This window comes from Metopolophium dirhodum, chromosome 1 (genome assembly GCF_019925205.1).
Source record: "Metopolophium dirhodum isolate CAU chromosome 1, ASM1992520v1, whole genome shotgun sequence".
Lineage (NCBI taxonomy): Eukaryota > Metazoa > Arthropoda > Insecta > Hemiptera > Aphididae > Metopolophium > Metopolophium dirhodum.
The window spans coordinates 96,455,523-96,481,575 of NC_083560.1; the positions used below are offsets into that span (position 1 = coordinate 96,455,523).

The following is a 26,053-nucleotide window of genomic DNA, read 5'->3' on the forward strand; positions in this document are numbered from 1 at the left end:
TTCACAATTATATCATTAAATACACTTAGTAATATCATAGGCTAACCGATCGGTCTTCGATCAGAATCGTTTTTCTTATACAATGACATTATATCATTGAATTCAAATTTAACATCACCCATTACAGTGACCCACTTGTAACCTACTGTACAGCAGAGCAACACCCACTTGCCCAATTTTTTTTATTTGGTATGCCATAGAAATCGTTAATTTGTCACTATAATATCTGTCCAAATATTGAATTGATATTTATTCAAGTACCTGCCTACTCGTTAGTGTTACTGGGCACCTTTGATATACATTTTTAACATTTAAATGTTATATCAAGCTTGTGTGAAGATTATATGGCCGAGGAGGCTACTTACTCTAAGGGTTTTCATTCATTCTAAGAACAATATTATAGCTTTTTACCGATCTTAAAACTGATGGTGGCCGTAATATTTTAATCGTTATATAATATAATGCTTGACTGGTTATTTTTAGCATCATAATTAAATTTCTACAAAGAAAAAATACAATGACTTATAAGTGAAGAAACGTAGGTAAGTACCCATTATTATAGTTTTGTATGTATTTACTCCGTCGGTAATGCAGTAACTCAGTAACTTGGAAACCAATATTTTTTGTTACACATGATCTCTAATGGTAAGATACAAGAGTTACGATTTTGGCAACACTTGTAACTGTTTGTTAATTTGAAATTTGGTATCTAAAATGTAAGATTGAATGTAAAATACTTTTTGTGTTATGACTTATGAGCATTTCATGACATTTATCTAGGTATATTGACATTGGAAATTATTTTATTATATTACCATTAAACTTTAAAATAATAAAATAATTTGTTTTGTTCATGTAATATTAAAAAAAAAATATGATTATAATCAATTACTAATTTGGTAGTCTTTAAATAAAAAATAACCAACAATATATGTGTAGTATCATAACAATATATATACGAGGTGTAGTAAATACACTGTGCTTAAATATTTATAATTTATGTAAGAATTTCTGGAATTGCCGTTGTACCTCCACTGGGAGCCGGGAGGCCTCTACTAAAGCAGATAGTTTTAACAGACAAATTTTATTTTTTTATTTTTCCAAATTCATCAATTATTTTGTAACAGATTAGAAAAAATAAGAATTATATTATTCAGCGATTAAAATGGCAAAATAAATAGTATTTGTTAATTGTTGTATGAATTGTATCAGAAGTCAGAACATTAACACGACGTAGGCGGTATAAATTACAGAGTTTACGATAGGTAGTGCCTTTTTTAGGAAAATCGTTCAGACACGATATCTAAGGTTACCAATTTAAAGTATCTATAAAATAAGTTATTTGTATAATATAAAGCACCATATATTTAAACGTAATACCTATAAATCATAGACATATAATTAATACCAATGATATAAAATTTATAAAATATTATAGACGTCTTGACCAGTAAACTGTCGACTCAGACATATGTCCTGTTGTTGTATACATAGGTTTGTAGGTAGACGGTATATCGTTTAAGTGGGTATTTAACGATCGGCGGCGAGCTGAATGTAATTTGATCGGAATTATTTTTTCGTCTATAATATTTCCGCGAATTGACTGGGCGAAACGCAGTAGGTATTATATATTTATATGTGTAGGTATTCCTACCTTTGATCGATGGAGAAAAAAATACTCGTCCAGAGAAGGACGGAAAGAGAGAGTATAAGTTGGTGGTGGTCAATTGCCGCCGCCGACGGAGACGCCACACATCTCTACGCACCGCAGTCGCAGTTACCGGCATACAAGTAGGATGTGATGTGGTGCACGGGTGCGCGCTACTCGCTATAACTAAAAACCGATCGACGTTGGAACGGCGTGCACGGTATATTATATGACTGGACCGTGTTTCTACTGTGCACTTGGCACGTCATCCACGTATGTATACGCACATTATTAACTGCACACCAACGCGGATATCGTTGCGTTGAAGTCACCTAAACGTGCGTTTGATTTTTTTATTTATTTATTTGTTGAACGCAGCAAAATATTCGTGATCTAACTAAGTGGGTAATAACAAATTAGAAGTTTTTAAAGAAATACCTACCGAAAACACCGCCAGTACTAATAACAACACGGTCTTGATACATTTCGCCGATTAAGGTTTTCGGCGCGGATATGTTGTCAGCGCTCGCAGACCCGTTGACCGCGGCAAAGACGATGGCCATGCTCGTGTTAGGGCTAGGGTCGTTCGGGCTGGGCGTGCTGCCGCTAAAGTTGACCGAAAGATGGGGTGGGGGCAGTAAGGATTCGCAACCAACGCACGCTGGCCACTCACATGCCGGGCACGCGGCTGCTGGTTCGTCCACGGTCGTTTCGCTGATGCTGTGCTTCGGTGGCGGTGTGCTACTGTTCACCACGCTGCTGCACCTGCAACCCGAGGTCCGGGACGCTGTGGAGAAGCTGCAACGAGCTGGGCAGCTGCCCACCGGCCACGGGGCTGAGAACCTCGGCGATTTGATATTCTGCGCCGGGTTCTTCATGGTGTTCATTGTGGACGAAATCGTGCATTTAATGCTAGACCACCGCAGCACTGCCAATGAGACGCTGCGACGAACAATGAGCCTGAGGCGGCGGGCCGTGTCCATACCACGGGCATCGCTGGCCGGGTCTTCGGGAGCAGGTGGTTGTGGCGAAGTTGATGGAGGCGGCAACGAGGCAGTGTCCACTGGGGACCGGTACCGGTCACTGGAGGACGGCGGCGGGCCTCGTGCTAATAAAATGTCTGACGGTGGTCGCACTGAGAGCCAGGCAGAAACAGTCCACGGTGGAGGCGAAAATTCGTTTGGCGGTCTGTTCGCAGTACTGGCGCTGTCATTTCACGAGGTATTCGAGGGGCTAGCCATCGGCTTGGAGGAGCGTGTTGACCACACTTGGTACCTATTCGCAGCCGTCGCCACGCACAAGCTCATCATCGCCTTCTGCATCGGCCTGGAACTGGCCTGGTCCAAAACCCAGCGGTCCGTGCTCGTCACGTACGTCGCCACGTTCGCGGCCGTCACCCCTTTGGGAATTGCCGCCGGTATGGTGCTTGTGCAGAACGCCGGCGCTGGTACTGTCGATGGAACCCCCGGTCGGGTAGCGGTCGTACTGCAGGGGCTGGCTGCCGGCACGCTCCTGTACGTTGTGTTTTTTGAGGTCCTTGACAGGCACAAGCAGTCAGGATTCCTGCACCTTTTATCAATCATTTTTGGTTTCTGCGTTCTGTTTGTGCTGCAGCTTATTAGTGAGTATACATGTTCCACCATCGAAATATTAACATAATTCCTGTTATTATAGTAGTATGCCAATGCGTTACAAAATAATATTTAGTTACATATAAAAACATTATTTAGTAGGTAAATTAGCAATTAGTAGCAAATTTATTTTTAAAGTATACAAAAAATATAGTTACAATAATGAATAGATACAGTTATCGAAATTGTTTTAAATTTAGGAAATGTGTACATACTTTCTAATATAAATTACCTAACTTAGGCACAGGTGGGCAAGTTAGTTAACACAATTAACTAGGGGTAAGTAAATAAGTATGGTTAATAAATATATTGAAATCAAATCTGTAGAACAATTTAATAATTGATCAATTGACAATAGTAAGTTATTCCAAAGTAATACTATACACATTATTATACTGTATTTGATTTAATATTTTGTATGTTAATAATACATAGAAATATCAAATATGTAATACTATTTAAGTATTTGTATTATTTTTTTAAAATATCGACATGTGGTAGGTGTATATACTGTTTAATCTCTTTTTAATTTCAATAATGGTCCTAATCTTATCTCTTGACAAGTAGAATAGGTACGCCTAACGACATCCCTATATAATTCGATTATGTCATTAATCATTACTCATTACTCATTTGTGTCGTCTAAACACTAAATAATAATAAAACATAAAATAATTATAACTTCCTTAGAATGTCTCAAACACAATTGCTGTAGCAGCATCCATAAAAACTGTCTATACTAAAATATTTATAGAATTATAAAAACTTGTTCAACAATTTCACAGTTAAAAACCATTTGCATAATATAACTAAATTAAATAAAAGCTATTAATTTACATTTTTTTTTTTTTCATTGATCATTAAGCCCGGCAACTATGGTTTCTCATAAGTTTTCGTTAGTGAAAATTAAGCTGTCTACAGAAATTTTAAATTTTAAATTTCTTTGTTGTGTCAAAAAGCTTGAAAATTTAATACAAGGCTCCTCACACATTGTTACAATATCAGCTTATAAATATTAAAAATACACGGGCAAGATTTTTTTTTGTATTTTAAGTTCTAATTTTAACAATATTTATCAAATTTACAATTTATTTGGCCGTTATAAAATGTTCACTTTTTATAGGATTGGAAATCTAACACAAGGTTCCATAAGTTGTAGTTCCGTAAGAAGTTCAAACTGTAAACAAAAAATCTAAAAAATATATAAACACAGTTTTTTTATGGTTATTTTAAGATCGAATTTGGACGAAATTAAATATTTTAATAAAAATAACGATTTTAATTTTGAGTGGTAATTTAAAAATATTATTCGTGAGTACTTGAAACTTCTAAAGTTTATACAAATATGATAATATACAAATAATTTTAATTCAACTTACCGGCTACCATATTAATTATAATAATATAAGTATAATATAAAATATCCTAACTTTCTCCGCTCAGAATTGTTTTTCGTATGATATTAAATCATTGAATTCAAATTAAACACCATCCATTACAGTGACTCACTTGTAACCTACTGTATAGCAGAGCGTCCCCCATTTTATTTTTATTCGTGAGATAAATTCCGAATAAAGCAATCTTGAATGATGTTACCTTTAATGTATGTATAACAACATTTTAATTAAATATGGGAGCTGTAGATAAATAAGTAGTAACTTACCATTTGAAGACCAAATAGAATTAATATTTAAAATATTTTTTTTATCGGTAAACAGTGTATTATTCATTGAACTCCATTAAAAAAAAAATATATATATATATATATATACTATATACATAGCTTAATAAAATAAAATTACCATAGTATTATTCTTGTTTTAAGACGAATTGGAATTGATTGATAAAAAACAGGTAGGTAAGTGGATGTCGCCCTGCTGTACAGTTCAAGTTGTATAATGGATTCTATTAAATTGGAATTCAATGATATAATATCATTGTATACGAAAAACGATTCTGACTATTTGTCAGTCTGGATATTTTAAATTGTAAAACACTAATATGTTAGTGATAGTTACTAAGTGATAAGCAAAGCGTTAGAAATTAAAAACCTGTTTTTAGCGGTTTTTTTGTAATTTGTCGGTAGTTTTTTTCGTGGTATTAATTAAATAACTATTGAGAAAATCGAAAAATTACTTCTCTAAAGTACCCATCTTTATCCAATTTGCTAAAAGATAAGAATGATAAGGTACTATATTATGTTGAAATCAAAGTACTTCTTCTGGTAGACATTTTATACACAGGATAAAAAAAAATAAACACTATTGTAAAACCACTAGCTATCTCGCTCCGCTCAGAATCTAAAAAACTAAATAAATGTTATAATTTATGAATTTACTATCAAAAAAACCGGGCTGGAATTTCTCATTAAAAATTATTAATTGTAAAGTTATAAATAAACTGAATTCAAAAATAAAAATTAGGACAACAATACAGTAATTTTATTGTTAGATGGGCCTCCTCATTATTATCACGTTTTTCGTGTTATTTTGATTCTAATACATAATCGATTTATTCTTAAATAAAAACCATAATGAAATTTACAATTTACATTTTCGGAAAAATGAGTAATATTAAATATATAATTTTTTCTTTTGATTAAAAAATGTACCTAATACATGGGTTAAGAAATAATTACACACAATTTTAAAAGTACTAAATTAATTTTATATTTAGGTACATAACATTTTATATTTTATATACAAAAAGTTGTTATCAATAGTACAATTTTATTTCTCAGTAAGATAACAAGTATATATTTTATTAATTATTAATAAAAAATTAAACACTATTTACTATCCAAATGTAGGTACTATAAAATAAAGCATACCTAAAATAAAAATTTTTAATACATAATTCAGATTAGAACTATGTAGGTACTTACATATTATAAATAAGTTTTATGATGAGCAAACAAATGCATTCAATTTGCCATATTTGCTAAATTCGATGTCCTGGTCATTAAATAAACAATGACGTAGATATCTAGACACACAACACAATTCAGGGCGTTTCTCTATTGGCACTCTATCTGATACTTATTCGAAAATGAATGACTTAGAAGTAGGACTTGGTTATTTATTAAGAACTCAAGAATTTTGAGACTTTCACGTTTTGATTTAATTCGTTTTTATTTTTAATATATACATATTCCCGAAAGACAGTATGGTAGGTCAAGGAAAAATGCATTGACTAACTTATATTTTGTAAATAGGTATCTACTTCATGTCAATATATTATTTTAAAATGAGTAATGGACAATGTTATGATAAGATGGATTTAAGTTTCAATTAACAATTTTATTTGTTATAATATTACCTAATACCTGTATATATTTTTTCTTCATAATCGCTAATAATTACTATACATATGTATAATTAACTACCTAGTCAAAACTTTGTAATATATAAATTAGTATAGGTACTAGTATGCATATATAAATATATTTAAAAATAGTTTTTATGGAATAAATTGGTTGTATTTCGTGAGTCAAGTATTTATTGAGACAGTACGATTTAATTAATGATCCAAATTTTTATATTATATATAATTTCTAGTGTTGGGCGACTGTTATTTTTTGATTTTGAGTCGAGTTTCAAATATTTCAAGTTGAGTTCATAATTTGAGTAACCAAAAACAGTCGAGTACTCTACAAATTCCGAGAGTTCGAATAAGGTCGAGTGGGACTATTGTTATAAATTTAAACTATCAAGTATCAACCGTCCTGGTATTCTTATTGGAAATATTTAGGTTCTTTCAGTTATTTATATTTTTAACATTTATTTTTCAATAAAATACTATTATGCTTTAATTTTAAAAATAGTGAAACGTATAATAATTGTATTTACAAGTACAAACAATTTTTTAATCGAGTCGAGTATTCGAAAATTTTTCAATGTCTAGTACTCGACCAAAATTAATTTATAATAGTAGTTGTTAAAAAGTGTACTAGTATAGTAAAATATCGGTTATAAAATAAAGTTTTTTTTGAACCTACCTACCAGACTACTATGACATCATCGCAATCGGTGAATTCACAATAGTTTTAAATCAGCACAGTTGAAATAATAGGTAATATAGTTAAGCGTCGATATTCCATAAATAGTGAATACGGTTAACCCTATATTTTCTGGATATAGGTTTATTTTCTTATAATTAGAGTGATATCGTACCCATTTGTGCTGAACTTACAAAGTTATTGATTTTAGTTCTGACGACTTGGAATAGTCTTCAGAATTTTCAAAATTACTAACTGCGCTTCTAATTGTTATCATTTCGAAAAAAAAATGTTTCATACTATTATTTAGAATTACAATATATTATATTATAATATACGATTATTCATTTGTATTGTAGTATACTTAATACTATGTACTATATCAGGTAGATAATACTTTTTTTATTCTCGTAACCTTAACGTCTAAAAATAACCTCAGAAGTCTCGTTAGATTCTGTTTAATATTGTTCAATAATTATTTTCAATTAAATATAGACGAGATATATCATATATAATTTAATAAATTGTCATTTGTCAATGATTTTATTCTTGATTTCAAGCATAGGTACAATATTTTACCTTGGCCTATACTGCAGTACGTTTAATATATTTCATTAAAATGTTGGCATTATAGGTACCTATATCATATTTTTATTTAGCTATTTTGATTAATTTGGTATTGTAGTTTAACAAATGCAGCTTATAGTATTTGAACCCATATTAACACACATTTTTAGTTTATTGTGATATTTTAACTTCATTCGCATGTTCAATTCAATATGCACTTTACAGTTTACACGTGATTTATTGAAGGCATTACATTGGTAGATGATATCATAACCTATATATTATAATGATTGTGTGCAAGATAAGAATAAAAATAAGTTTTCTAGTCGTAGTTAATAATTTAGAATTAATTCAGTGTATGGATAATATAAAATTATAGGGATAATGTATAATGTAAAATACTTCAATATCAATATTGTTTTTGGATAAAAAAAACATCATAACTTAAAAAAAGTAAATTAATTAATTTACAAAGACACTTATTTCTCAGAACTGTCTAAAATAATATATTCGCAAATTATAGATTGTTAAAATATTTATTTATATAGTTAAATTCATAAATGAAAACAAAATCTAATTTATGTTAATTTGTGAACATAATTGCATGTAAATTAATAAAGGTTTAAGAGATGTCATTATGTCAGCATATGGTTTATTTTCTCTCTTTGGCCCACCCGAAAAATCTGACAAAATGCATTCACACAAAATCAGTTATTTTATTTTTATGTAATCTTAGAGTTAAATCGCTCATTACAAATATTAAAGAGAATAATTTGTCTAGAGTATGACAAACCTTTAAATTTACAAAATATTTTTTTTTTTACATTTAATGTCGAATATAAAGTCAAATAATAATAAAATATTATCCTCTATAGTTTTTGTAATAGGTGATTTTAATATCGAATTACTCTAAAATGAAAAACAAATACATATTGCGCTGATATCCTCTTTATGATTATTGACATTTTTGTACTTAATTCTTATTTATATTGTGTATAGATTATAGATACTTACTAATTATAATTAAATACGTTATAGGTAGGTATATTAATTGTAAATTTTGAAGTTAAAATGTAAACGTGAAATTATTTTGGTGATTGCACATTTCTTGAACTGGAAAAAAATGTATACTTTCCACGAAATGGACTATGATTAATACAGTTGGATTAATTATTATATAATTCATAATGACCCTATGTACATTGTAGATGTATGCATAACGTATTTTACTGTTGAAAAATTAGATCTTTGTTTCTGTAAACAAAATATAAACTTATCATTCATTAATAAAATATAATAATTTTATCCTAGTTGATGAGATCTGGAAAATCTGGAAAATTAAAGAACTATAATTTATTAACAAAATCTTAATTATTGTTTTACAGCATTTTGAGATCCACTCAAAATCATTGCAAATTTACAAATGATTATTACAACTTGCAATTATCACAATTCTAATTTGTTATATATATATATATATTAGGGTGGTTCAAAAATTGTAACTTTAGATTTTTGTAACCAGCACACTTTTATTTTGTTAAGAAATACAAAATAATGATTCTGTAAAAATTTGGACTTGATAATTCAACCCCTTCACGTGCCGCATAAGGGTTGAAAAAAAATCAAATAGGACATTTTTTATAAATTTAATTAATTAATTTTATTACTAAAAAATTAATAAAATACAAAATATTTTTTATATTTAGATTAAATGATTTTTTTATAAGTAGTTATTTTAGTTGGATAAAGTTATAGTATAATTGTTTATATTTTAATTTCCTAAAATTAAGATTATTAGTGAAAATCACATTATATTATTCGAGATTTTTAGTTAGTACTTCTCTGCTATGTCCAGGATAATTTGTTCTGTAATCTTTTACAACCTAAAAAATTTAAATCAATAATTTAGTGTGATAAACTCAAGATATTATTTACCAATAATATTTATTATTATTTATGTGTATTGAAAATTGTCTTACTTGTAGTAAGAACTGTTTTTGTTCTTCATTTTTCGTTATTTTTTGATTAAAATCCTCCATTAATTTAACGTTACGTTCAGCAGTATCATTTACAACTTTGATTGACGAAATTATGTCTCGAGCATTATTATATTCTAAATTATTTTTCCATTCTACTGGATCTATTTTTAAGAATTCTTTGGAAATTTTGAAACGGGAAAAAAATTTTAGAGAATTCGTAGTAAATAACTTAATAGGAATTTCTCGATTAATAAACTCTGGTACTTCTCCGGGCTTCAAAATTATTCTTTTCGGAACTTCTAATTCTTCAACTATTTTTTCTCTTAATTTTGCTTCGTTTTGAACTCGAGCTTTTTTTCTTTTCTCTAAAGCATCTAGTTTTAGATCGAGACCCAACATACAACCCGGACGACCATGTTGTCTTTGTAGTGTTAAAAATTCTTTATCTTCATTAATTTTTATAATTGACATTGCATCCACGTGTGCAATATCAAACAAATCATTCAGCCCATGAATAAATTCTTGTTTTCTCTGTTTGTTTAACTCACTATTTCTACTTTTGTTTTTTTTAAGTGTTCTCCAGAATTCATATGACTTTTTCAATTTTTTTGAACAGTATGAAGGATCATGTGTAGAAAGTCGAGCTTTCTTCCAATATATTAAACACTCATCAATCACAAGATTTACACTATCGTTTAAATTTAATTTAACAAACCGCATATTGTAAAATAAAACACTTAGACAATCCTTTTTAGATGGTAATTTACTACCCGTTATTTGATTTTTTACTGAATTAATTAAATAAATATTTCGATTCGGCATATTATTGAAAAATTACGGAAAGCAGAGAAGACGTTAAATCAATTACAACCGTGATGGTGAACTGTCGTCTGTCGTCAATCATTACGATTAGGTAGTGATTACTGAAGTAATATCGTTATTACTTATTACAATCGAGACATATTCGTAAATAATGAGATAAGATTTAAGATTAAGATGTTTTCGGGTTTATCTGTACATTCCGAATAATAATATTATAGTTTATTGAGAAAATAGTAAATTATTTTATTTAATGTCAAAAATAACGAAAAATTAAATATTACCGAATTACAAAATATTTTTAGGTTTATATTTTTTGTGATAGACAGTATAGGCTAACCAAATAAAATTAGAAAACTTTAAAATGAACATAACTACGAGTATAAATGTGTTTGTATTAATCTTTTTGGAATTTTATAAATTCAATAGAAAAAAATTAAAAAATGTAAATTAACTCAATTTGTTCATTATTCAACCCTTTTGCGGCATGTGAAGGGGTTAACATATCAAGTCCAAGTTTTTATAGAATCATCATTATGTAACTCTTAACAAAATAAGAATATGCTGCGAGTTGATTTCGAAAATTATTTTTTTACCTCTATAAGGTTGGACCACCCTAATATATATATATATATATATATAACAAATTATCTAAGTGATAAATAGCCCATGCGCTAAGTGTTTATTTAATGTAAGATTAAATAAAATCTTACAGGCAAATTATGCTGTTTTTTAAAAAATTTTTACTAAAAATCTATTTTTAATAATTATAAATTTTAAATTTACCAACGAAAAATAGATATTAATAAATAAAGAAATGATCATCCTTACAAATTGCCCAAAGTTATGCATTTGATAAAAAGAAAAAGTTTCATCAGTATCATTCCTCAAGCTGAGTGTAGATACTTGTTTATTAATTAAAAAAATAACTTAGCCTTTTTCCTGCATAACAATGTATTTAATTTAGAGCTAGAAGATATTTAATTAAATATTATGTGTTTGTATATATTCTGAAGGTCGTTTAAAAATATAAATATATATTTATTGTATGCTTGTGAATTGCTAATAAATACTAAATTAATTAGGTATAACTTATTGTTTATATATAAAATACTGTTTATTACTAAAATCTACCTACCTACTTCATCGATTTTAATCGAGCATCGTAAAATTGTGTATCAGAGCAGAGCGTATTATTTTTACATATTTGTTGTTTTTTTTAATATGACAGCGTTAGTCAATGACATAATTTATATTTTTTATGCAGAAATAAAAATCATAAAAAAATAAAAATAAAAATACCATACTTCAAACACAACGAGAAATAAAATAACGAATAGTAGGTACCTAAACGAGGAAAATTTGTATATTATTTCTGGATAATTGTATTATCCAGTCAATCAAAATATTTGTTTCATAATATTATGAGTAAGATTTAAAAATGCGCATATTTTACGTTATTCAGGTCATATATGTATTTTATAGTTTCAAGGTCATATTTATTTGTTTAGGTATTTTTTGATTCAGATACGAAATAGTAGTTATTCGTTAATAACTTATATATAAATTATAATATGAACCAAAACATTTCTTTCCAAAATTATTTTGCAGGTGAATAGGTAGAACAGAAAGTTATTTGTAAAAAAAAAAGCAATTATTGATTCATTTAAACAATATAAGAAATTATATTTTGTTGTATAGACCTACATTGACTAGATATTATACTCGACAGTAGGGTGTAGGCGCCGCAGAAAAATATGTATTTAAATTTACTTATCTATTTGTGTTGCATTGGAATCCAATTTTGGACATAATTGTTCGCATTTGTGTATACGGTGTATTTATTGGAAATATTTTTAAATGATCAGATTATACACTTATCATTTTCAAAACAAATAATTACTATTAGGTAATATTTGATTTATAAGAAGATTTTTTAAAATTACATTCCGTGATTATAATTCTGTAAAACTCAACCTTAACAAACCTTGGTAAGTGGTAACAACAACTCAAATTCAATGAATTATTAGATGTCTATATACTATTGATCATTATACACATATCACATATCAAATCATAGCATGCAAGTATTAAATTATGTATTTACCGTCGTAGCTATACAATGTGGTCCACTACAAAATACATTCACTATTTAATGATATTACAAATGAAACTCTATAGCCCCACCATAAAATAGTAGCATGGCAAGTGAACCACTCTGTAGTATGTGTGGCTGCACCCGTAATATTATTGCACCATATTATTGCACTATATAATATACATGTGTTTATTGTTTATAAAAAATGATGAATGCAGTATTTTTTTATTCTGATTTTAAATATTGATAAAATTAGACTCATTTTTGTACTTTTAGAAATGAATGCTCAAAATAATCATTTAAAATTAACCTAATGTTTAAAATATGAAAACTAATTTGTAGACCATATTTTTAAATTAAAAATTAATAGCTTCTACTAAAAATTCAATACATAAATGACTATAATACACTGTTACATAATTTTTCTAGCTATAGTTTTTAAAATTCTATTTTCTTTTCCCCAAAACGAATGCTTACAGCTTTCCATTATCATTGATTTTACTCAAAATACGTCCGGGTGACAATTTACTATATAATTTGCATCAGTAATAATAATTCTACTCAATTAGTAATAACTGATGTCGACGTATGACTTATGAGTACATATTTAATTTGATAAATATATAAAATTTGGCACTCCTTCGTTCATTAGTCCACCCATTCAATATGTTTTGCGCCTCTGACAGTCGCTACCTTTTCAGGCCCTCGGCCCGGCTCTGAACATAGGTGTATCTCGGTTTAGGTGTACACCAATTCATGGACAAATCGGCATCAGTGTACCCAGCTTTCTGAAATAATACGACCTAGATGGACAACCGCAAGTTGTGAATTGTATTTAATACGTCATGATACCTATTTTTAACATAGTTTAAACTTCTTAGGTACTTTCTAAACTTTTTTGACATCTCTAAAAAACAATCTCTGAGATTTTCATCAAATTAAAATGAGTATGTCAGTGTACAATGAGATTACCGTAATACCGTAGAAAATGTTCAATGTAAACAAATTTTGTATTTTCATACGCCTTTAGATCGGTATTATACCGGTGATAATGTATTAATGAAAAAATGGATGATGAATCCACTAGCATATTATACAACTGCATGTATTCGGTTTGAATGACCGGAATTTCACAAGTTAAAGTTTTACAATTTTTATTAAGGCAAAAACAATTTTTTCTGTTTCAACGAGATATGTATTAGATTTATCAGAGTATTCGTTTTGAGGGTTTGAAGCGATTAGCGATGCTGGTACGTGCTACAAAGCTGGACACAAGTTAGTCACTTTTTTTCAACTAGTTAAAGTTGAATTACTTTAATATAAAAAATAACCAAGTTAGAATAAAAGTTAGTTTCTGAAATTTACCAAATTTCTGACTTAGTAAGAAGTTAGTTTTGTTAAAAGAGTAACTTAATTTAGAGTAGAAGTTAGAAATTAGTTTTTTTTATTAGTTTAAAATATAAATTTAAAAAACCCTTTTTTTAAAATGTAATATATTACATAAATTAATTATTAAGTAGGTATGTAGGTAATTAACTTAAATTATTGGTGATAAATGAAAAATTACATTGGAAAACTGTCAACTGATAATTTGATCAAATGTTTTGGAAATGCATTTACTGGTAGTTTAGGAGACAAGTTTGAATATTCATTGAATACATTTTGAAGTTCATCTGTTTCTAGATTTTGAACAGTTTTGAAATGTATAACATCATCATATGTGGATTTGCATTGGTATCAATATTATTTACAATACTTTGAGTACTCTGTATAATTAATTCAGATAATCTTGCTTTTAAGCTATCTTTTAGCTCATTGAATATTTTTCCTTCAGCCCAATTCCATTTAAACTTTGGTTCTAAAATCGCCGTTACTTTAAACTCAGTAGAGTCAAAATTTGTATGAAACCTATAAATGAAATAATAATATTTTATAAATTAATTACCTTTGGAATTATTTAGTTCTTTAATATTTGATAGCCATTAAACACTTTTTTTTTCAATCCACTGATCAGCACTTCAACTAATGGGTTGCAATATTTGAGATTTCCGTGTAATAAAAGTTGGTTCAATGGTTTTTTTTACTGCTGTTAATATAGAGAGAAAATAACCAATACAAATATACTTTTCTCCTTGCAGTTTATCCAAAGCTTTTGCAATCGGTTTCATTACCTAGATAAATTATATATTATAACATAATAGTTTATTTATTGAATAAAATAGTAATAATAATAATTAATTTAATAAAATAATAGTATTAAAATTTAAAATATAGATTTAAATCAAAAAAATTAAATACTTTATAATAATCTTGTACAAAATGGAGATTTATATATACATAAATACTAAATATAGGTATAGAAAAAATTAATCTTTAAGAAAAAAATAATGTTTAATTACTAATTTAATTATTACTACTCAAGGCATTATTTTTTATTTTAATATATAAACATGAATTTTAATTTATTAAAATAGCATTTAAAAATGACAATCAAATACACATTTTAGAAAAATGATATACTTATAGTTGAGGAATACTAATAATTTGAATATGTTAAGTAGTATCATTAATGACATTTAATGTGAAAAATACAAAATTGTCATAATACTAAACTTACTAGAACTTAATTTGTTAAATTATAAACTTACATCTTGTTATTTAATCTATATAATCTTCTTGATTTATTTTTTTTATTTTATTTCTCTAAGTTATTAGGTAAATAGTCTAGTATATTGTATATTGTCATATTGATGACTAATGAATAATGATTTTGTTTAATTACTATATAATTAGTCACAAAAAGCATTCCAACTAAAAAAAACAATAAGAACACTGAACAAGCACATTAAAAATAAGGATAATAGTTGTACAATGTAATAATATATTAATATTTAATAGAATAAATTGCATACTAACTAAAATCTCAAAAAAAATAAAATAAAAGGAGCGCTATCATCTTCTTAATAAATAATTCATATTTAATATTATTATATACTTAAAAACCTTAGCAAAGTTTGATGTATACCTTATGAGTTACTTTACTATTTATTTTATATTCGCTCAATACTAGTTCAATCATATCAGCTAGAACATTATATGTATGGTGACCAATTATACATGATTCGCCTACACTCTACAAGCAATTGCATGCATTTGACTTGAGTTTAAAGGTAATTAGATCAATCCAGTGTGCAGTAAAGCCCATATAAGATTATTAAAAACGTGTGTAGTACCTACTAGATAACTAGGTAGGTAGTTAAAATCTTTAAATCTTTTAATGTGCAATAGTAGATGTTATTTAAACAATAAACAGTAATTTTAATTTTTTTAAATTGAAAGCTTAATAGAAAAAGCTGATAAATTAAACCACACATTTTTTTTAACTTACCTTCTAGATTCAGTCCAGCAATCTGCGGTTACACATACATATTCCAATTCGTTAACTGTTTGATCATAGCATTTTTCATTTCTTCAAAAATTGAATTAATGTTTCTCATTAAAGTCCTTCTAGACTCTGGTATCATTTGAACTACAGTATTAGAATATTTTAGGAAATCAGGATGTTCAGTGAAGGAAAAAGGAGAAACAACATTAATTCCATGTTAGCTCTATCAAAATTAACTTGAGACTATTAAGTTTTAATTTTTTTATATTTGTGTAGATTTAATTGCTTCAAAGTGTTTGGTTCATCTTCAGTGAGTGAACATTTTTTATCAATAGCACTAAACTTATCTAATTGAAAAAATCAAACAACGTTAACAACGGCAAATACAATACATAATTAGTACCTAGTTTGTTTGATTTAGACATTAATGGAATAAATAACCTTCTATTGAAACAGGCAATAGGTTCGTTGTAACTTGTAAATAAGTAGATACTAGATTGAAGTGGTTATTATTAGTTTTTTTAAATAATAGGTAATTGTGTATTTTATTGGATAGATAGGTAGTAAGTAGAGACCGGATTTTTATGTTTTTACATATCTTTACTGAGAGTATGCAGCTCCAATTGGATAAGCTTTCTGGACGATACATTTACCTATGAACTTTTTAGCACATTAAAAAGAATATTTTGTGTAGGAAACATGTTTAGGAATTTATTACCATACTGGGGTCAAATTTGAATATTTTATAAAAATCTAATAGTTAATAAAAAATTCAAAAAATATTTTCATTATATCATATTTATTATGACGACATGACGACATGACGCTAAGCAACATTGATGAGAAAATCAATTTTTATCTAGATCCTTTATCTTATACTCCTAGATGGAGCATGGTGGTATAGTGTGGTAGAGTTACCGTGTTCAACATGGATAGCACTGATCTTGTTTCGTACATTTCTTCGCATGTGCATAGACCACTAAAACATAAAACTTGTTATTATTATTATTATTATTAATTTGAGTTCATAAGGGTGAATTATTTAAGTTTGAGCTATTTTAATACATAATATTATTATTTTTTGAATTCATAAGACTGAATTATTTAAGTTTGAGTTGTTTGAATACATAATATTATTCTGTTATTGAACTATATGCAATTATTATTTATTTTTTATTTTAGTATTATTATTTTTTGAATTCATAAGTTTGTGTTACAACAGTTAAATATAGGTACACCAGTATGGCAGTATATCACCATATTATAGATTAAATAGATATAACTGTATATTTTTATGAACTGTCACTTTTATATGTTGTTTCAGTGTTTAATACAATTTTATGAAAAAGAATATTTTCTCATATAAAAGAATATTTTTGCATATAAAATATTATTTTGATGAAATTATATAGCATAGAAACATCTTATTTTTAAGATTTTAAGCGCATGTAAATCTGGTCTCTAGTAATGAGGCTAAAGTGCACTTTTTTAATACCACGGAAAGAACAAGAATAACAATATAGAATTTAGGTGTTTACTATGTAAACCTAAACATAAGAAATTATCACTTCGAATACATCATATTCAAACTTGAGAGCAGATATTAAGGTAAACACTAAACTTACAGTTATAATATAGGTAGGTATTTAATTATTTTTAATACCTAACTTTTTTGTGGTATTATACCAGTATGATTGTATATTTATTACCGGAGCCCTAGTGCACTTTACCACCCCGTTCAAATTTTTCGATTTTTTTTTGGAATTTATTCATATTAACTATTTAAGAACAATGGTGTAATGTTGTCGGTCAGACTTAGTTTCAAAGTTATGTGTTAAATTGAAATATCAATTTCGACTTCAATGAAGTTACCTCCAATTTTTGTTTTTTTTTAAAGCATATGATGAAAAGTAAACTTACGACAAAAATTAGCCTAATCAACCATCGTATGTTTGCTAATGCTAAGTTCTTCCCTAATGAATTTATGGTTGGTTTGTTTTATCCATATATACGTTAACAAAATAATTTTGGCAATAGACATGTGAGAATTTTAAAAAATGTGTTTTTTCTTATTGAAACCTCATATTCACATCTACTCAATTTTTTATGTCGATCCGTGTATTTTTCACGGCATCTAGAAATATAATATATTTGATACATATTTTAATTTTAATTACTATAGAATTTGTTCCTATTATAAATAGTTTTTAAAAGATAAAATACGTATTAGTAAGTTAAAATGTAAGTGATGTTATAAATATTAATACTGAATTGGCTGAAGTAGAATTGTTTAACATTAAACCAATCGTAGTCTAGAGCCGACCCGATCAATAACGGCGCTAATATTTAATGTTAACTTTAAAGCTTAAGAGTTAAGTTTATTATTTTAATAATTAAAATAACAAAGTTTTAAGAATATTTCAAATACAAAATAAAGATAAAAATAACGAAGTTAATTGATTTGTAGCACCTACTTTGGTATGACTAGCAAATTCTTAAAAACAGTACCACATAAACAAGAATTGTATAAAAAATTTAAATTAAATAATACAAATAATACTTCAAATTAAATAGAATTTAGTACAACATATTTATTAAACAAATTTAACTTTTCCGGCTTTTTTGGAAGCAAATTCTTCGATGATATTATTTTTTCTATTTCGATTTTGATGCCGTTTTCGTAACTTATTGTTTTTTTTATCCGCAAATTGTTCTAAGTACCTATATTAGGTATACATTTCATTATGCAGTAAGCACTGTGCACATTTATTTGGGTACTTACGCATTGTATGGTAATATCAACTTATAGGATACCTAAGACCTACCTACAACTGTCAACTTTGTCCTAACTTAAATCCTAACTTAAAACTTAAACCAATTTAAATTAAATAGAATTTAGTACAACATATTTATTAAACAAATTTAACTTTTCCGGCTTTTTTGGAAGCAAATTCTTCGATGATTGGAGTGTAGTCCATCTTAGATGCAATTTCTTGTTCAATTGAAACTATGGTTAAATTCGATAGACCTTCTTGACCCATGGTGGAACGGAGATAATTTTTTATAAGCTTTAATTTGCTAAAACTTCTATCGCAAGTAGCTGTAGTAACAGGCATTGTTAAAAAAATCTTAATACCACTTCCAAATTTGGGTACACATCTTGTAGAGAATATTGATGTATGAATTTTAAAAAGTCATAAGAGGTGAAGTTTTAAATGATTCTATTAATATAGAAACTTGAAACTTTGAACTTCTATGCATAGCTCACTGCCATTCAAATCAACACTGTATAATAGCGTTAGATAATGCGACCATTTTTTGATATCATCAATTCCCATAGTCGATAAATTTTTTCTAGACAAAAATGAGAAATTTGAAGATATATTAGACATTTTTTCAAATCTCCATTTTAGACTTGTAATAATAGAATCTAAAGATTGATAGCATTGTAGCTTGACAATAGTTTCACTCGTTCAGTCTCGTTCAATTAATAATATATATACAAATATATATTTTTTCTTAAACAGTTGATCATAAAGTATGCAAATTTGTGCATGAATAAAAATAAAATAATAAAATCTAACGCCGTGTACTACGTAAAAACAAAACAGCTTGTATTTCGCCGCATCAGACGCATCGCACTGCGGCGGAACAGCTTGGTCAGAATATAATTAGCACGCACTCACCGGATTCACGTAGGACACGTCGTAACGAAAAACATGATACAATAATAATGTTAACATTTTTTAATAATTTATAGTGAAACACTTACATTTTAAATAAATTCTATTAAAGGACTATACAACTAAAAAAGACCTATTTTTTTTTATTGTTTTAATGTATAGGGCTTTGAAAAAGAATAACTTTGGTGGTCTTAAAATTGTTGTCGGACAATTGGTTCCGTGTTTAAATATAAGTCGCGTTTTACGCGTGACGTCATAAAATCACACAGTCCGACGGGTCGTATCTAATATACACGCGCGGAATTTATTTCGCGCGATTAAAATAACTATAGAGAAAAATTGATTAAAGATACAAGTTATTAAAGTACATTTATAAAAAGGTTATAGACTTCTTTAGATGGTTATATTATTTTTATTGTGTTAAAATTTGTTTCAGGGTAGTTTATAGGAAAGACAAAAAATAAAAATATATAAAATATCAAACATAATTAGGTTATTATACATAGGTTAGGTATATTTAATAATATTATAATCCGTTATTTAAAGTATTACCAAATGTGTTTTTATAATTAAGAATAAAAAAACTAAAATAAATGTGTAAAAAAAACCTCAAAATAAAATATTACCATTCAATGAAGGTGAGTACTTACACAAAATTGAATAGAAGTGTAATAGTAGGTTTTAAACAACTATAAAACTAACAACTTACATATTATTATTATTTTATGTACTATATTATGAATTATAATGTTTAACTTATTATTATATGAAATAGATTACATAAATTACGGGTTTTGAAAACCAATATATAATCCGTTTTCTTCAGGATAACGTTCACGAATTTTTGTGACCACACATGATGGATTAACAACTCTATTCCCTATAATATAAAACAAACACAATAAAGGATAAATTATTATATTTTTTTACCTACCTATGACTTTATTACTGTAACACTATTGAAAATAAATTTAATAGGAGAAAAAGTTGTATTTTCTAAACCACTAGGACGATTTACAATAAAAAATTCTTACAATAAAACTCAAAATAACCGGAAACGTGATATAATGTCAACAATTATCGAAGAAGTGTAATCATCGATGTACAAAAAGAATGTAATACCTACATCCCAAAAAATATTTATAGAACACCTCGCCCGCCCTATGAAGAATTAAAATCAAAAAGATATTCAAGATTTACCTAAATATATAATATAACTAGGTAATGATAATTATAATAATTCAATTACGTATAATATATTATGTATTTTTGTTTGAAGTAATATATTTTATTTTGAGGTTTTTTTACATATTTATTTTAGTTCTTATATTATTAATTATAATAACACATTCGTTAATACATTAAATAACGGATTATAATATTATTGAATATACCTATGTAAATTTTATTTTTTTGTCTTTCCAATAAACTACCCTGAAACAAATTTCAACACAATAAAAATAATATGATCATCTAAAGAAGTGTATAACCTTTTTATAAATGAACTTTAATAACTTGTACCTTTAATTAAGTTTTCTCTATAATTATTTTAATCGCACGAAATAAATTCTGCGCGTGTATATTAGATACGGCCCGTTGGACGGTGTGATTTTATGACGTCACGCGTAAAACGCGACTTATATTTAAACACGGAACCAATTGTCCGACAACAATTTTAAGACCACCAAAATTATTCTTTTTCAAAGCCCTATACATTAACATAATAAAAAAAATAGGTTTTTTTAGTTGTATAGTCCTTTAACATATTTACCTTGTTCTATTTCAGACTTCACTGCTACAGTAAATTATAGCTATAGCTCCCACGCTCCGGAGTACTCGTAGTCACTTACACAATAGACTCAATCGAATGTCAATTGTAAAATAAGCGAATAATAATCGTAATATAATAAAACAATTATAGACCTATAGGTAAACTAATAGACAGTGCATTCCACTCCGCCCTGCCATCAATGCACATATTATACACATATTACAGTCGTTCTATTTTTATTATTATCGGCCACAGGAAACACATTGATATTTCCTGCGGCTTGTATACGTGTATATGTATATACATAGTTATAAATAAAATATATTACTTTACAATATAATTCGGTAGGTACCAGCATCGTCGGTCGTCGTGAAGAAAAATTAATTTCAATAATCAATAGTAAATTTATAACACAATATTCATCAACTCGCATATAATAACAGATATTAATATATTGAAATATTTTATTTTCAAATTCAAATTTAATGATATCAAATTTTGCGCCCCCATACTCGATATTTTGCGCCCCTGGCAGGCGCCCGCCTTGCCAGGCTCTCGGCCCGGCCATATAATATAATCGTAGATATACCATATTTCAACAGTTAAAATATTTTTGGCAACTTTAGGATAAGGCTGTTAATTTTGAAATATTGAGTGATACAACTATACAAGTTTATAAAATTCACCAAATAAATATCTAAATTTTGATTCAGCTGTGAACGATTGCACGTTTGATAAAATATCCTCAGTTTCCTCAATTTTTTGGTGATTTCTTTTTTTCTTTATAATAACAAATCTAGGCATTCATTTTTGAAATCAGGTTTAATTATTAGAAAAAACTTCTGTATAAAATGATAGTTATTGGTCATTATTATTTATTTTACGTTAATACAATAATACTTATTGTGAACGTTTAAGTTTAGTTAAAATCATTTGATTTTAATATTATAATAGGTACATTTAATTGCATAGTATTTTTTTAGTAAATAGTAATAAATAATTACGGAACTAATAAACTTATTTGTTTAAATTTTTTAATAATTAATACGCATGAATACACGAAACTAACGAAAAATAAATACAACATTAAAAGACAAAAGTAACTGTTCAGTACTAGTAGGTACAGTATTGTTTTATGTTTTTGTGAATACTGTATATAAATTGTTACGTATCTATTTGGCACATGCCATTATTGTAACTATTATTTATTTATTATTTATTTATTAACTTATATTATTTACACAGCCAAAACTGTATCTTATATTGTCAAACAACCGAAGACATATACACTACTATATAATACTTCTAATACATATTAGATAACCACGTATACTATCATGGATATGCGGGCGTTGTCAATAAAATCTATTTTTAGACATTTCATTAAAAAATTCTTATGTATAAATGTATAATGTGTTTTTTCTTCAAATTATTTTTATGAATGTTATAAATAAAACGTTCTTCTAGAATAGTTTTATTAATTTAAATTATTTAATGATAACTCAAAATATTGTTCACGGATGTTTATATTTTTGTGTTTTTGAAGGAATATTTATCTAGAATATAAATACATTTTTAATTTATCTCAGATTAGCATTTATTTATTTATTAATTTAACCGGCTAATGCCCAATAACGGTTTTACATAAGCATAATAACAAGGTGCGTTTAGATAAGAGAATAATACAGATAAAGAAATTAACAGACATTTAACAATCAATGAATATAATAATAAAACATAATTCGCACATGATAATATTATACTTGGATATTAGGTATCTAATAATACAATTATAAAAAGATTCAATAGAGTTAAAATTAAATAAATCGATTTGAGTATTATTAACTAACCTCATGATCATATTATTTACATGAGCATTTATTAAATAATTGGTTTTCTGTAATTGTAAATACAAAGTTTTAGTAATTCAGAACAGACTATTGATCAATTTACTAGATTCACTTTTTCACAAGAAAAGATACTGAACTTGAAAATCTAAGCATTATTTTGATTTTTGACTACTTTGATAATTAAAAAAAACACATAATTGTAAAATTAATACATTCAACTCAGCTCAGAATCTAAAATTCAGAATTGAAAATATTCGTAAATAGTGGCGGCGCGACATAATGAATTAATAGTGAGTTAATGGTCCCTTAAACAAGATTTAGTGGCCCACGATTGGTCCATTACATTTTTAGAGAATCATTCAATTTGATAAATTGTTTATGCAACCGTTTATACTGCATACGTCACTTTACACATTACACATTTTGTATTTACACTTAAGGAATAATTCATATAATACATGTACCTACTTATAACAAGTTTTTACTTATAAATTAGAATTACTTTAATATATTAATTTATTAATTTTATTTTACCTACTCAATATGTGCAATATTTTCATAGCAATACAATCGATGTTATCCAATACAAATTAAAGTGTTAAGAACTTTAATAGGTCATAATATTTCAATTTTTTTTTCAGCTCATCATCACAGTCACAATCACGGCTTAGGCGTTGATGATAAACATTCGTCTCACGATCATTCAACTCATATTCACGTGCACAATCATTCGTCCCACGAACACATTCACCATAATTTACCTCACGAACATGATGATTAGAATTTCTCAATTCTTCAAGTTGCCAAATAATTAACTGAATCCAACGAATTTAAATTGAACCTATACCTTTATGAAGTATACATTGGTATAATTGGTTTGATTATTTATTTAATTTTATATAATATCCAAATCATAAATATGTGTGTTTAATTTTATGCATTAATTATATTAATTAAGTTACTTTAAACAAAAAAATAAATTATCTGTTCAAATAATTGTACGTATACTTATAATATAAAAATATACATTGTAAAATAATAATAATTTATCAAAGCTATCCTTAATAAAACACATTCGAAATGATCGATTAAATGATTAAAATATGTAGATACTTACATTTTTTTGGAATCAATAAAAGAAAAATTAAGAGTACCTATATTATTTTTTTTATTTTTTTTTGTTAACATCTTTATAGGGAGGTGAAAAAAATCTAAATGTCTTACGATTACAAGTCTAATCGCCACACTTTCATAAAGTAATATTATTTTTCTAATATAGTATAGTATAGTATGGCAAAATCACTACAAATTGTCAACAATTATTGAAGAAATACTGTATTTAACTAATATATTTAACACTAATTAATGGATGGATATTCATTTGGTTTACACATGGGGAGGAGGGAAGATTCACCTACTCGGCGATTTAAGCCATCCGCTCTGGACTTCACATATAGAATCCTACATTACACCATTAATCTTGTCAAAAACAGATTTTACGTAAAAATGTCCGTTTTTCATTAATTATTTTTTGTTTTTCCTTGCGCTTTTAAAAACTACCAAGAATTTTAAATTTTGACCTTCTCAATGCACCAACTAGATTCACTTTCCAACCGGAAAAGATACTAAAGTTGTAAAACGAAGCATTGTTTCGACTAATTATCGTTTACAGAAACAAAAAAAAATAAATAAATAAATATACATTGTAAAATCAATACTCAGCTCAGAATCTAAAATCATAAATCTGTTTTTTATTTTTAGAATAATAATATATTACCAAATACTGGACACCAAGTTCTTAATCTATTTATGATTTCTTCAGAATCAATTTTGCTGAGAATATCTTTCTCGACATTCATTAACAACAGAATCTATAAAGCTGGTTTCACACGGAGCGATTTAATCGCGGGCGGTTGCGGTTAAAAATCACGGTTAAAAATTGCTCCCGTGTAGGCAAGTAGATCGCGTGCGATTAAAACGCCTTCGAATACCCGCAAAATTCGAAATGTGTTTATTGTCATTTGAACTTATAACATTAGTCTAGTTCATTAGTTCTTATGGAAAACGTGGTTTAGATAAATATAGTATATTATAATATTATATTATTTTAAAAAATTAATATACTGTGCGTACTTCACGTCTTTAAATAAGTTATTTTCCATCGTTCTACTAAATGGAGACCTTAAATGATGTTGAAGCGATTTGTGTAGTGTATAGTTTATATAAAAGACAACAGTTAAAACAAAAAATGACCAGGAAGAGAAAATACTGGGTGCATCCGTTGAATATGAAAAGAATCAACGAAGGTCAGTTTCAAGTTAATTTCTTAACTTTGCGATCACACCCAGACGAATTCTTTAAGTATTATCGGATGTCAATTTCGTCATTCGATTTATTGGTATGTTATTAGCTTATTCGATTACAAATATTAAGGGGGCTGCAGCACTACATTTTTTCCATACATTTAGACCAATAAGCGAAAGAAAATTAAACATACTTCCAGTAGCTCGATTTCAATTTTGAAAACGGAATTCGATTTGCATTCCTCTTTTCTAAGTTTACTCGGAAGTGGATTTTTATATATTTAATTTCGTCCCTATCTACAACTAAGTTAAGTATAAGTTT

At 27.4% G+C, this 26,053-nt stretch overlaps 1 protein-coding gene across 1 annotated transcript; it reads left to right on the forward strand.

Annotated features, from left to right (window-relative positions):
* The first annotated feature begins 1,787 nt into the window (after nt 1-1,787).
* On the forward strand, nt 1,788-24,571 carry LOC132934813 (zinc transporter ZIP3-like). The gene is made up of 3 exons (XM_061001181.1): nt 1,788-1,921; nt 2,027-3,269; nt 24,070-24,571. The coding sequence occupies exons 2-3, from the start codon at nt 2,162-2,164 to the stop codon at nt 24,207-24,209; spliced, it is 1,248 nt and encodes a 415-aa protein (XP_060857164.1). The 5' UTR covers nt 1,788-1,921; nt 2,027-2,161; the 3' UTR covers nt 24,210-24,571.
* The last annotated feature ends 1,482 nt before the right edge of the window (nt 24,572-26,053 follow it).

What these genes read in the sequence shown, in the direction of transcription:
- LOC132934813 (XM_061001181.1), top strand. Translation starts at nt 2,162, where the DNA reads ATGTTGTCAGCGCTCGCAGACCCGTTGACCGCGGCAAAGACGATGGCC. An exon ending in GTTTGTGCTGCAGCTTATTA is followed by an intron (nt 3,270 to 24,069) that starts GTGAGTATACAT and finishes TTTTTTTTTCAG; the next exon opens with CTCATCATCACAGTCACAAT.